General features: G+C 37.7%; 1 protein-coding gene across 5 annotated transcripts in view; it reads left to right on the top strand.

Moving 5' to 3' along the window:
* ZNF569 (zinc finger protein 569) overlaps positions 1-12,330 on the top strand; it is a 67,765-nt gene that overhangs the window by 43,178 nt on the left and 12,257 nt on the right. For 3 of the 5 annotated variants that reach the window (XM_053670539.1, XM_037141863.2, XM_053670541.1), the window contains exons 3-4: positions 4,839-4,965; positions 5,281-5,379. In XM_053670539.1, the coding sequence (XP_053526514.1) occupies positions 4,839-4,965; positions 5,281-5,379 (226 nt within the window). Of the gene's footprint in view, positions 1-2,695; positions 2,781-4,838; positions 4,966-5,280; positions 5,380-12,330 lie in introns of all 5 variants that reach the window. The other 2 variants (XM_053670542.1, XM_037141864.2) reach the window with 2 other exon arrangements.

The following is a 12,330-nucleotide window of genomic DNA, read 5'->3' as shown; positions in this document are numbered from 1 at the left end:
AGTTGCCTTGCACATGCCCCCCATGGGGAACCTGGCCTGCAGCCCAGGCATGTGTCCTGACTGGAAATCAAACCTGGGACCCTTTGGTCCATAGGCCTGCACTCATCCACTAAGCTACACCACACAGGGTGGTAGGTTGCATGTTTATAGAAATTTATTCATTTTCTTTAAGTTATTTAATTTGTTGTCATATATTCATTTACAATAGTCTCATTATTGTTTGTATTTCTGTGGTATCAAATTTAATGTCTTTTTAATTTCTGATTTTATTAATTTGACTCTTCTAAGTTTCTTAGTCTAGTCAGAGTTTTGTCAATATTGTCTATCTTTCAAAAAGTCAGCCCTTAATTTTGTTGATTATTTCTAATGTTTATTTGTATTTTATTGATTTCTGTTCAGATATTTATTTCCTTTCTTCTGCTAATTTTGAATTTAGTTCTTTTTTTCCAGTTTCTTGAAGTGTAACGTGTTATTTGAGATCTTTTTTCTTCATGTAGGCATTTGTTGTTATTAACTTCCCTCTTAGTACTTTTTGCTGCATCTCCCAAGTTTTTGTATTCTGTGTTTCCATATTCATTTGTTTCAAGATATATTTTTATTTCTCCTTAGATGTGTTCTTTGACCCATTAGTTATTAGAGTATGTTGTTTAATTTTTACCTATTTGTGAAATTTCTACCTGTTCTTCTGTAACTGGTTTCCAGTTTCATCCCACTATGGTCAGAAGAGATACTTGGTATGATTTCAGTCCTTCTTCAATTTGCTAAGACTTGTTTGTGATACAGCAAATGTTCTGTCCTGTATGATATTCTGTATATACTTGGAAGAATATGTATTCTGATGATTTTGAATAAAATATTCTTTAGATATCTGTTAGGTACATGTAGGCTGGAGTATAGTTAAAATTCATTGTGTTCATGTATGATTTTCTGTCTCATGATCTATTCATGGTTAAAAGTAGGGTTAAAGTCTCCTATTATTGTACTGTTGCCTATTTCTCCCTTCAGATATATTGGTATTTGCTTATTATTTAGATGCTCCCATATTGGGTGTGGGTGCATATATATTTATTACTGTTGTATTTTCTTAATGATTTGACCACTATTATTTTCTTTTTAAAAATACTTTTTAATTTATTTTTAGAGAGAGGGGCGGAAGGGGTGAAAGAGAGGGAGAGAAACATCAGTGTGAGAGAGAAATATGTATCAGTTGCCTCTCATACACACTCCTACCAGGGACTGACTCTGCAACACAGGCATGTGCCCTCAGCAGGAATCAAACTGGCAACCTTTTACTTTGCAGGATGATGACCCAACCAACTGAGCCACATTGTTCAGGGCCACTTTATCATTTTCTAATGACCTTATTTTTGTTGCTGGTTAATGTTTCTTGTTTGTCTTAGTCTATATTGTCCAGTATAGGTGTAACTACCACTGCTCTTATTTATTTTCCTCTTGCATGGAATATCTTTTACCATCCTTTCAGTTTGTGCCTGTGTATATACTTTAAGCTAAAGTGAGTCTCTTGTCGACAGCATATAGTTGGATCTTCTTTTTTATCCATTGATCCACTTTATACCTTTTGAGTAGAAAATCTAATCAGTTTACATTTTGAGTAATTATTGATGGGTAAGGACTTACTCCTGCTATCTTATTCATTGTTTTCTGGCTGTTTTATAGGTCCCTTAAAGTTTTGCATTGAAGTAACAGTCTCATTCTCCAGTTGTTTTTTTTTAAGATTTTATTTATTTATCTTTAGAGGGGAAGGGAAGGAGAGAGGGAGAGAAACATCAATGTATGGTTGCCTTTCGTGCGTCCCCTGCTGGGAACTGGCCTGCAGGGAACCTGCCTGCAACCCTGGCATGTGCCCTGACTGGGAATCGAATCTCCAGTTTTTACTAACTACTTTCAGGAAAGAAATAACTTTCATCAGCCCTGCTAGGGATTCTGAGGTTTTCTCAGGCCATTTATGGCTATACCCACTCCACTCTTCTTGCTCTCTCTTGGCAGAATTCTTAAGCTTGTATTCCTTCTCTTGACCTTGCAACACACTACACAAAATGCTTGCTTAGAGCCTCTCTTTTGTTTTCCCAAAGGCAGTGCTAAAGCTCATGTCTGTGATCTCCCCCTTGCCTGTAGATTCAGGCTGGCTCTCTGCACATGCTCACTAGTCATCTGCCAAAGTTCACTCCACCACCACCAGGAGCATGAACAGGGAGTCAGTTACAAGGTCCGGGTGTGTGTGGGTGAGGCCTGCAAATCTCTGAGGTGCCTGTGAGCATTTGGGGGAATCTATAGGCAAAGCATTCCCAGAAGCCCATGGACAGGCTTCTTGGAGTCTGCAATACAGTTAGTAGGATCTGTGTCCCTTTAATGCTCAGCAAAAGTCTCCAAGACTTTCTTCCCCCATTATTAAGCTCAGAATTCAGCCCTCTGGATGGGACAAGAGAGAAATCAGCCTATTGGGCACTATCCTGCACAGCTAGGATGCCAGATGCTCATTTGCTATGAGATGAGCTCATGGGCCCAGAGGATCTCTCATGTCCCTAATTTATGCTACTCTGACAGAGAGGTGATATGAGTCAAGTCAAACTGTTTCTCTTACTATTTCTGATGAGTCAAAACAATTTTTACTCCAGTGGTGAACTAGAACTTTTCTTCTGTAGACCTGTCATTCATGGGTGATTGTCTGAGACAGTTTTTTTCCAGGAGCTTCTGGACCATGGCCAAGAGGGACTAGAGTTGGTTCATGACCTCCTGCAGGGTCCAGAGCTGGGACTAAGGTCTGTATACCTATTATCCAATACATGGTTGAGCGAAACTCTTTCTGAGCCCCTTGGTATGTGGTGCTGGATCCCACAGCTCCCACAAAGGCACTTTTGTCCATGGATGGATGCCAAATTGTTGGTGTAGGAGAGGGGAAAACTAATAAAGGATGTCTTATTCAGCCATAATTGACTTTGGTTTCTTAAACCTGTTTATTTCAAAGGCCTAATCTTCAGCAGAAAAGGGTTCCAAAAGATGATTTACTGTTAGTCCACAGCCTACTCCAGACCCTGTTAGTGAATGTTTATGTTCATAGTATCCTTTTAGGACCTAGAAATAAATTCTTAGAAACAATGATTGTGAATTAGCTCCTGATTTCTTTTTTTATTTATTTCTTTAATTCTCACCTGAGGATATGTTTATTGATTTTTAGAGAGATAGAGGGAAGGAGACAGAAGGAGAACCATCGATGTGAGAGAGAGAAACATTGATTGGTTGCCTCTTGTACAAGCCCCAATTGGTGATCAAACCCTCAACCCAGGCGTGTTCCCGACTACAAACTGAACTTGCAGACCTTTGGTTCATGGGATGATGCTCCAAACAACTGAGCCACCTGGCCAAGGCTTTTGGTGCTTTCTTTTTATCTTACCCATCACTCATAAAAATTCCTAAAAGGGCAGGAAATATGGATAGCCTCCTTCGTTCTAGTGCTGTTGAAGATTTTTTGGTTATATTTCTTTGACCAGTTCAGTTTTTAATGAGAAAAAATATGTAATATTTCTCATATTTAATTCACATCACTTTCAAGAAATTTTTCAGCAGCATCTCATTTCTGAAACTTATTCAAAGCTCTTTCTTAATCATCTTTTCTCTTAGTTCTACATATAATTTTAGTTCAGAGCATGAGAAAAACTTCATGAGTTTTTCCTTCGTGGTATTTGTGTGATTCTGTCTGTAGCTCTCTTTTTTCAATGTATGTGAACTCTGAGCAATCATAGCCTATTTTCATAGCTTCAGACACTTAGTATAAGCTAATGAACATTCCTCATTTCATTCTAGGTTTCTCCTGATCTAAAGAACAATATGTTCAACAATATGTCAATGTATACCTTTAGTTGTGATACTGAACCAGACTAGAACCACTTGGTTTCTTGTCTCCTTAAATAAAATAATTTATTTCAGGGATACCAGTAATGAAAGTAATATTTATTTCAACTCCGCAGAGGGCAGAAACTGCATGTCAGAACCAGTCAGTAATGCCTAGGTGAGAGAAAAAGAGGTTTTACAGGCTTTTTGGATTCTGCTGGGTTTTGAGTTTCTGTTAGCCTATAGGGTCTAACAAAAGGGTTCTTTGTCTTTATTTGACAGCTAGTGATATTGATAGCTTGATTTCAGCCAGTTTTTGCTCAGCCGGTGTTCTGTTCTGTTTTCTTTCTCCATGGGAGTGTTGAACACAGAATACTTGCAATTTCATATCCTTCTCTCTTGGCCCTTGGTTCTGTAACTAGAACTTAGCAGAGAGATTATTATTCTTACATCTTCCCTTTCTGGCCCTAGGTTTAGGTTCTATGCATACCTTATTAATGTTCTACTGTGCCTGACAAGGTGTTTGTCATGGTCTCCAAGGTAGTTGTCAAGGCCTCCAATTCTATTTCAGTTGGATGTTCTACCATACCACAAATTTTGCATATCCTTCTCTCCCTGCTTCTGTTCCATCCAGATCCTGACTTCATATTGTTTCCTGCCTCACTGAATCACAGACATCTAGAGAATCCCCAAATCAATTACATTGAATAAAGTTTTATATTTGCACATCTTCCACACTCAGTGTAAATTGGTGCCCAAGACCTCTTTAACCCATGGTGGTTATTAAAGATATGTGCTTACTAATTCAGTGAGTGAACATAACCTGACAAGATATTGCTAATGAAATGTTTTCCTTTTAGAAATTTTTTAAAAAGAGGTAAATTTTTATACCTCTTACCTGTGCATACCATGAGAACCCAGTTCAGTATGTTTTTTCCACATCATCTAAGATGGATGAATTCAAATTGAGTAGAAGTGTGTTGTTACAGGGAACAGTGACATTCAAAGATGTGGCTATTGACTTCACCCAGGAAGAGTGGCAGCAGTTGGATTCTGCTCAGAGGAACCTATACTGGAATGTGATGCTAGAAAACTATAACAACTTAATCACAGTGGGTAAGGGTAGTTTATTGTACAACCCAAATTCTTGGAGTAAAGTTGCTTTTTCCTCCCAAGTTTCTGAGGTGTAGAAACCTTCAAGTGTTCAATTGAATTTAGCTTTTAGATGCCATTATTCATGTGAATGTGCATGCTGCCACTTTCAGGACAGAAGGTCCCTTTTGGTTATGACTCTGGGAGGGGGCATCATCCCCAGAAACCACACTTTTCTTGTCCTTCAGAAAACCTCGTTTCCCTGGGACAGCCTAAATTCTCGAATAATTCTTTGTTATAGTAGTTATGCCTAAATCATGTGTCATTTTCCTTTGACAGGCTGTCCATTCACCAAACCTTATGTGATTTTTAAGTTGGAGCAAGAAGAAGAACCATGGGCTGTGGAGGAGAAAGAAGTGTTAAGGAGACACTGTCCAGGTTAGTGGGAGGGAACCAGATAGGTGAGAAGAGGCCAGGACCTTTGAATAATTAATACATGAATAGTTGATTCCTCTAAAGTGCTCTTCAAAATATTTTCCTAAAGACTGCGCTTTGATAGTGACAATTGGTTTGAATTTTTTTAAAACCTAGGTAGGATTCTTAACTTCTTTTCTCAGAAGTTGTTTTCAAGAAACTTAAAAGACCAGTTAGCCTTTTTACCTGGATGTTAGATATCAATATTTCATAATTCATTTCCAGCTTTAATTTAATAATCGTTCTGGTTTTGACATCTCCAGTGTCTCTGCTCACCTTTTTATATAGGATCCTTTCTTTTTGTGTTCAGATATTCATGGAATACAGTTGTTCAAATAGACCTGTTAACATTTACTTTCTAATTTCTTTTGTTCCTCCATTGTAAATGCCCTAACATCATATTTTGTACCCATAATCATACCACTGTATTGTTAGCTTTTGCTCTCATACTTCAATAATAGCTACATTTTACTTCAAGAAAAGTCTTAAAGATATTGATACTTTTCAGTTTGCTCACACCATCTGCTACATTTGTCTTGTATACATATGCTTATATTCCTGTGTGTATATGTGTGATGTGTGTATACACATACAAGATCTGTCTGGAAAAAATCCAACCATTGTTAATGTAATGAGAATGGTTTGCATGACATCATTGTAACCTGGCAGCCAAGGAGAGTGGACTGGAATGCGCATGCGTGAATAGTGACAACTCCACTGTACTAGTCAGTGGGGGTGGTATGCTGTTCAGAGAGCATGTTTACGATGTGGCTGTCACATTCAAAATGATTGAGTGAGTAGAACAATGAATCTGCATCAAATTTTGCATTAAGCTTGAACATTCCTCTGCAGAAACTATTCCAATGATTTAGAAGGCCTCAGCTATGAGCAAATGGTGATTGGCAGCTTCATCATGGCAGCATGTCTGCTTTTGCATCACATCTCATGGAGAGATTTATTGTAAAACATCAAAGCACCCAGGTGATTCAGATGCCCTACAGCCCAGATTTGTTGCCCTGTGGCTTCTGGTTTTTCCCAAAAGTAAAATCACCTTTGAAAGGGAAGAAAGAAGATTCGATGAGTTCTCTGTGGAAACACTACAGTCCAGAAGGGAATGGCAAGAAATATTCCAAGTAACAAATACAGAAGACCTGCAACCAAGACTACTCTATCCAGCAAGGCTCTCAATTAAGATGTTAGGTTAAATAAAGAGTTTCCCAGGCAAAAGAAGATTGAAGGAATACAACTACACCAAACCAGGACTGCAAGATATGCTACAGGCTCTGCGTTAAGAAAAGGAAGAAAAAGAGAGAGAGAGGAGCGTAGGTACAAAGGAAGCAAAATGGCAATGAATAAGTACCTAGAAATAATAACCTTAAATGTAAATGGATTAAATGCTCCAATCTAAAGCCATAGAGTAGCTGCATGGATAAGGAATCATGACCTGCAGATATGCTGTCTATAAGAGACCCACCTCAGAACAAAAGACCTATACAGACTGAAAATGAAGGGTTGTAAAAAAATATTCCAAGGAAATGGACAGGGGAAAAAAAGCCAGAGTAGCAATACTCCTATCAGACAAAACAGACATCAAAACAAGAACTATCAGAAAAGACCCAGAGGACTTCATAATACTCAAGGGAAGAATCTATCAAGAACACAAAATAAACATATAAGCATCCAGCACAGGACCACACCAATGTATAAGGAAAAATCTTAGAGGACAGTGCCCTACATCAAATGTACTTAACTGATACATATAGAACTTTTCATCCCAAAGAAACAAAATACACATTCTTTTCAAATGCACATGGAACATTTTCAAAGATAGACCACATGATAGGACACAAAACAAGCCTCAACAAATTCAAGAAAAGGGAAATCATATCAAGAATTTTTTCATACCATGAGGGACTGAAACTGAAAACCCACCTCAAAGAAAAAAACTCAAAAATATTCAAGTTCATGGAGATCAAATATCATGGTAGTAAACAATGAATGGGTCAAGAATGAGATCAAGGAGGAAATCAAAAAGGTTCTGGAAACAAATGAAAATGAACTCGTAACAGTTCAAAGCTTATGGGATACAGTGAAAGCAGTCCTGAGAGGGATGTTTGTAGTGATACAGGCCTACCTAAAACAAATAGAAATGTTTCAAATAAACAACCTAACCCTACATCTACAAGAACTGGAGGAACAACAACAAAGACAACCCAAAACAAGTAGAAGAAGAAAATAACCAATCTCAGAGCAAAATTAAGTGACATGGAGACTAAGAGAACAATTTTAAGGCTCAATAAATACAGGAGTTGGTTCTTTGAAAAGATAAACAAAAATCAACAAGCCTTTAAGCAGACTCATCAAGAAAAAAAGAGAGAACCCAAATAAAAACAATCAGAAATGGAAGGGGATTGTAATAAACTACAACAAAGAACTATATGCCAAGAAATTTGAAAACATAGGTGAAATGGACAAATTTCTAGGAAAATGTGATCTTTCAAAACTGAATAAAGCAGAAGCAGAAAGCCTGAACAGACCAATAATAGCTAGTGAAATTGAAAGAGTAATCAAAAATCACCCAGCACACAAAAGCCCTAGCAGATGTTTTCACACAGAATGTTAAAAAACACTAAAGGAAGAGCTAACCCCTATCCTTCTCAGATTATTCCAGAAATCCAAGAAGGAGGAAACTCCCAAACTCTTTTTATGAAGCCAGCTTTATCCTAATCCCCAAACCAGATAAAGACACAAGAAAAAAAGAAAACTGCAGACCAATATCTCTGATGAATATAGATGCTAAAATCCTGGACAAAATATTGGCAAACCACATCCAGCAATACATTAAAAGGATCACACACCATGATGAAGTGGGACTCATATTAGGGATGCCAGGATGGTACAATATGCACAAATCAATAACCATAATTCATCACATAAAATAAAAACAAAAGTCATATGATCATATCAACAAATGTGGAAAAAGCATTTGATAAGGTATAGTTCCCATTTATGATAGAAACACTCAGCAAAGTGGGAATACAAGGAGCATTCTTCAGCACAATGAAGCCCATATAATGAGACCTACAGCCAACATCATACTCAATTGGCAAAAACTAAAAGCTTTCTCACTAAGATCAGAAACAAGACAAGGTTGTCCACTTTCACCACTTCTATTCAACATAGTATTAGAAGTCCTAGACACAGCAATCAGACAAGAAAGAGAAACAAAAGTCATCTAAATTGTAAAGTAGGAAGCAAAACTGTCATTGTTTGCAGGTGACATGATGTACATAGAAAATCCTATAGACTCCACCAAACAACTACTCTACCTAATAAGTGAGTTTGGCAAAACAGCAGGATACAAAGTCAATATTCAGAAATCAAAGGCATTTTTGTACACCAACAATAAAATATCAGAAACAGAAATCAGGGTGGGGAGGAATTCCATTTGATATAGCAACAAGAAAATAAAGTACCTATGCATAAACCTAACCAAGGAGGTAATAGACTCAGAAAACTATACAACACTGAAGATAGAAATAAGGAAGACACAAACATATGAAAACATGTAACATGTTCATGGATTGGAGGAATTAATATCATCAAAATGTCCACACTACCCAAAGCAATTAATAGATTCAACACAATGCCTATTAATATACCAGTGGCATATTTTACAGATATAGAATAAACACTTCAAAAATTCATATGGAACCATAAACAGACCCAAATACACACAGCAATTTTCAAAACAAAGAACAAAGTAGGAGGGATCATAATACCTGACATCAAAGTGTATTACAAAGACATTGTAATCAAAGCAGCTTGGTACTAGCATAAGAATAGACACATGAACCAGTGGAACAGAATAGGGACCTCAGAAATGAACCCAAGTGTTTACAGTCAATTAATATTCAACAAGGAAAAGCTGCATAAAATGGAGCAAAAGTAGCCTCTTCAACAAATGATGTTGGGAGACCTGGACAGCTACATGGAAAGAAAAAAATGAAACAAAAGAAAACAACCTCAATCACCAACTTTCATTGTTCAGAAAAATTAATTTAAGGTAGATAAAAGACTTAAATATAAGTCATGACACCATAAAAGTCCTAGAGGAGAAAATAAAGGAGAAAAATCTCAGATATTCCATGCAGCAATGTTTCCACCAGTATGTCCCCTAGAGCAAGGGACATAAAGGAAAGACTAAACAAATGGGATCTCATCAAAATAAAAAGCTTCTGCACAGCTAAAGAAAACAGCATTAAAATGAAAAGAGAACTAACCATATGGGAAAACATTTTTGCCAATGTTACCTCAGACAAGGGTTTGATCTCCAAAATATATAAAGAACTCACAGAACTCCATTCCAGGAAGACAAAGAACCCAATTATAAAATGGGCAAAGGACTGGAACAGACACTTCTCCAAGGAGGACATACAGAGGACCCAGAGATATATGAAAATATGCTTGGCATCACTACCCATCAGAGAGATGCAAATGAAAACCACAATGAGATACCACTTTACATCTATTAGAATGGCCATTATAAACAAAGCAACAAACAACAAATGGTGGAGATGATGTGGAGAAAAGGGAACCCTAGTTCATTTTTGGTGGGAATGCAGGCTGATACAGCCACTGTGGAAAAGAGTATGGAATTTCCTCAGAAAACTATAAATGGAATTGCCTTTTGACCCCAAAATACCACTGATGGGATTATACCCTAAGAATCCCAAAACATCAATTCAAAAGAACGAACCTATGCACCCCAATGTTCATAGCAGCACAATTTACAATAGCTAAGTGCTGGAAGCAATCTAAGTGCCCATCAGTAAATGAATTGATCAAAACACTATGGTACATTTACATGATAGAATACTATGCAGCAGAAAGAAAGAAGGAGTTCCTCCCCTTTGTGACAGTACGGATGGAGATGGAGAGCATTACACTAAATGAAATAAGGCAGGTAGTGAAAGAGAAATACCATATGGTCTCACCTGTAAGTGGAACCTAATCAACAAAACAAACAAGTAAGCAAAATATAACCAGAGATGTTGAAATTAAGAACAAACAGAGTAACCAGAGGGGAGGTTGGTGGGGATAATGAGGGGAAAACAGTGAAGAGTTTTCAGGGGCATGTATAAAGGACTGATAGACAAAACCAAAGAGGGGTAGGATCAAGGTTGGGAAATGAGGATGGCTGTGGTGGGGGATTGATGCAGGGGTGGGGGAATGGAGACAACTGTACCTCAACAACAATAAAAAGATTAATTAAAAAAACAAAAAATCTCCATAACATTAATTTAATTTTTTAAAAGGTTGACTTGTAAATCACCTCTTCTATTTTTTTCACTGTCTTAGTACTTGTGATTAAGGTTTTTTGGTAATTTTTATAGTTAATATATTGCGATCAGAAAAACATGGCCTTTATAATGGTTTGTTTACATAGACACACACACACACAGAAGTGTGTTCATGAAAAGTCTAACCATTGTTAATATAACAAGATTGGGCCCTGGCTGGTATGGCTCAGTGGACTGAGCACCAGAATGCAAATCAAAGGGTTGTCCGTTCAGTTCTCAATCAGGGCATATACCTGGGTTGCAGGTTCAAGTAGATAACCCTCAAAAGGCAACCACACATTGATGTCCCTCTCTGTCTTTTTCTCTTTCCCTTCTCCTTTCCAAAAAGAAATAAAATCTTTTTGAAAAGTGAGAATGGTTTGTGTGACATCATTGTAACCTGGAAGCCAAGGAAAGTGGACTGGAACACACATATGTGAACAATGACAAGTTTACTGTACTAGTCAGTGGGGCAGTAGATGCCCTTGAGGGAGGGAGCATGTGTACTCTGTGGCCATCACATTCAAAATGACTGAGCAAGTAGAGTAACGAATCTGTATAAAATTTTGCATTAAGTTTGAACATTCCTCTGCAGAAACTATTCCAATGATTTAGAAGGCCACAGCTATGGGCAACTGGTGATTGGCAGCTTCATCATGACAACATGCCCACTTGTGCATAACATCTTGTGCAAGTTTTTTACAAAACATAAATACCCAGGTGACTCAGACCCCCTACAGCCCAGATTTGGTGCTCTGTGACTTCTGGCTTTTCCCAAAAGTAAAATCACCCTTGAAAGTGAAAAGTTGTCAGACCATCAAATGGGATTCAGGAAAATACTGTGGGACAGCTGATGATAATTGGGAGAACCGTGTGTGGTTCCAAAGTGCCTACCTTGAAGGGGACTGAGGCATCATTGTCCTGTGTACAGTGTTTCTTGTAGTTTGTATCTTCTTCAATTAATGTCTCTGTTTTTTATAGTGCATAGATGGATACTTTCTAGACAGACTACCCCTCTAAACCCTCCCCACACATCCACAAAAGTACATATACCAAGGTTTTGTAGACATTTTAAAGAACATGCAGTTTTTGTGAGATACAAAATTGTATTGCTGGAGATTTAATCAAACTCACAATTTTGTTTTGCATGTTGAGATCATGAGTTGTGTCGTAGTTTTACTCAGAGGTGTAGGAGAGTCATGGCTGGTGTTACTCAGTTGATTGAGTGCCCGCCTATGAACCAAAGGGTTGCCAGTTCGATTCCCTGTGAGGGCACATGCCTGGGTTGCAGGCCAGGTCCCCAGTAGGAAGTGTGTGAGAAGCAACCACACACTGATGCTTCTCTCCTTTCTTTCTCTCTCTATGACCCTCTCTAAAACTAACTAAATAAAATCTTTTAAAAAAGTGTAGGAGCATTGTGATGTGCCCTTTGTTGCTGCTTCCCTAACTGCTGTGTTTCTTCTCGTATTCCTTATTGCAGCTCCTGGATCTGGAATTCACACTTATTAATTCTAAAATAATTTCTCCACTGACTCAATTTTCTGAAGTTTCTGAAGTTCTGTACCTGAAGTAC

This window comes from Artibeus jamaicensis, unplaced genomic scaffold, assembly GCF_021234435.1.
Source record: "Artibeus jamaicensis isolate MK-2021 breed Jamaican fruit bat unplaced genomic scaffold, CSHL_Jam_final contig_589, whole genome shotgun sequence".
NCBI classification, from domain to species: domain Eukaryota; kingdom Metazoa; phylum Chordata; class Mammalia; order Chiroptera; family Phyllostomidae; genus Artibeus; species Artibeus jamaicensis.
The sequence above is the reverse complement of the archived record's forward strand: the minus strand, read 5'-3'. Positions and strand labels throughout refer to the sequence as shown.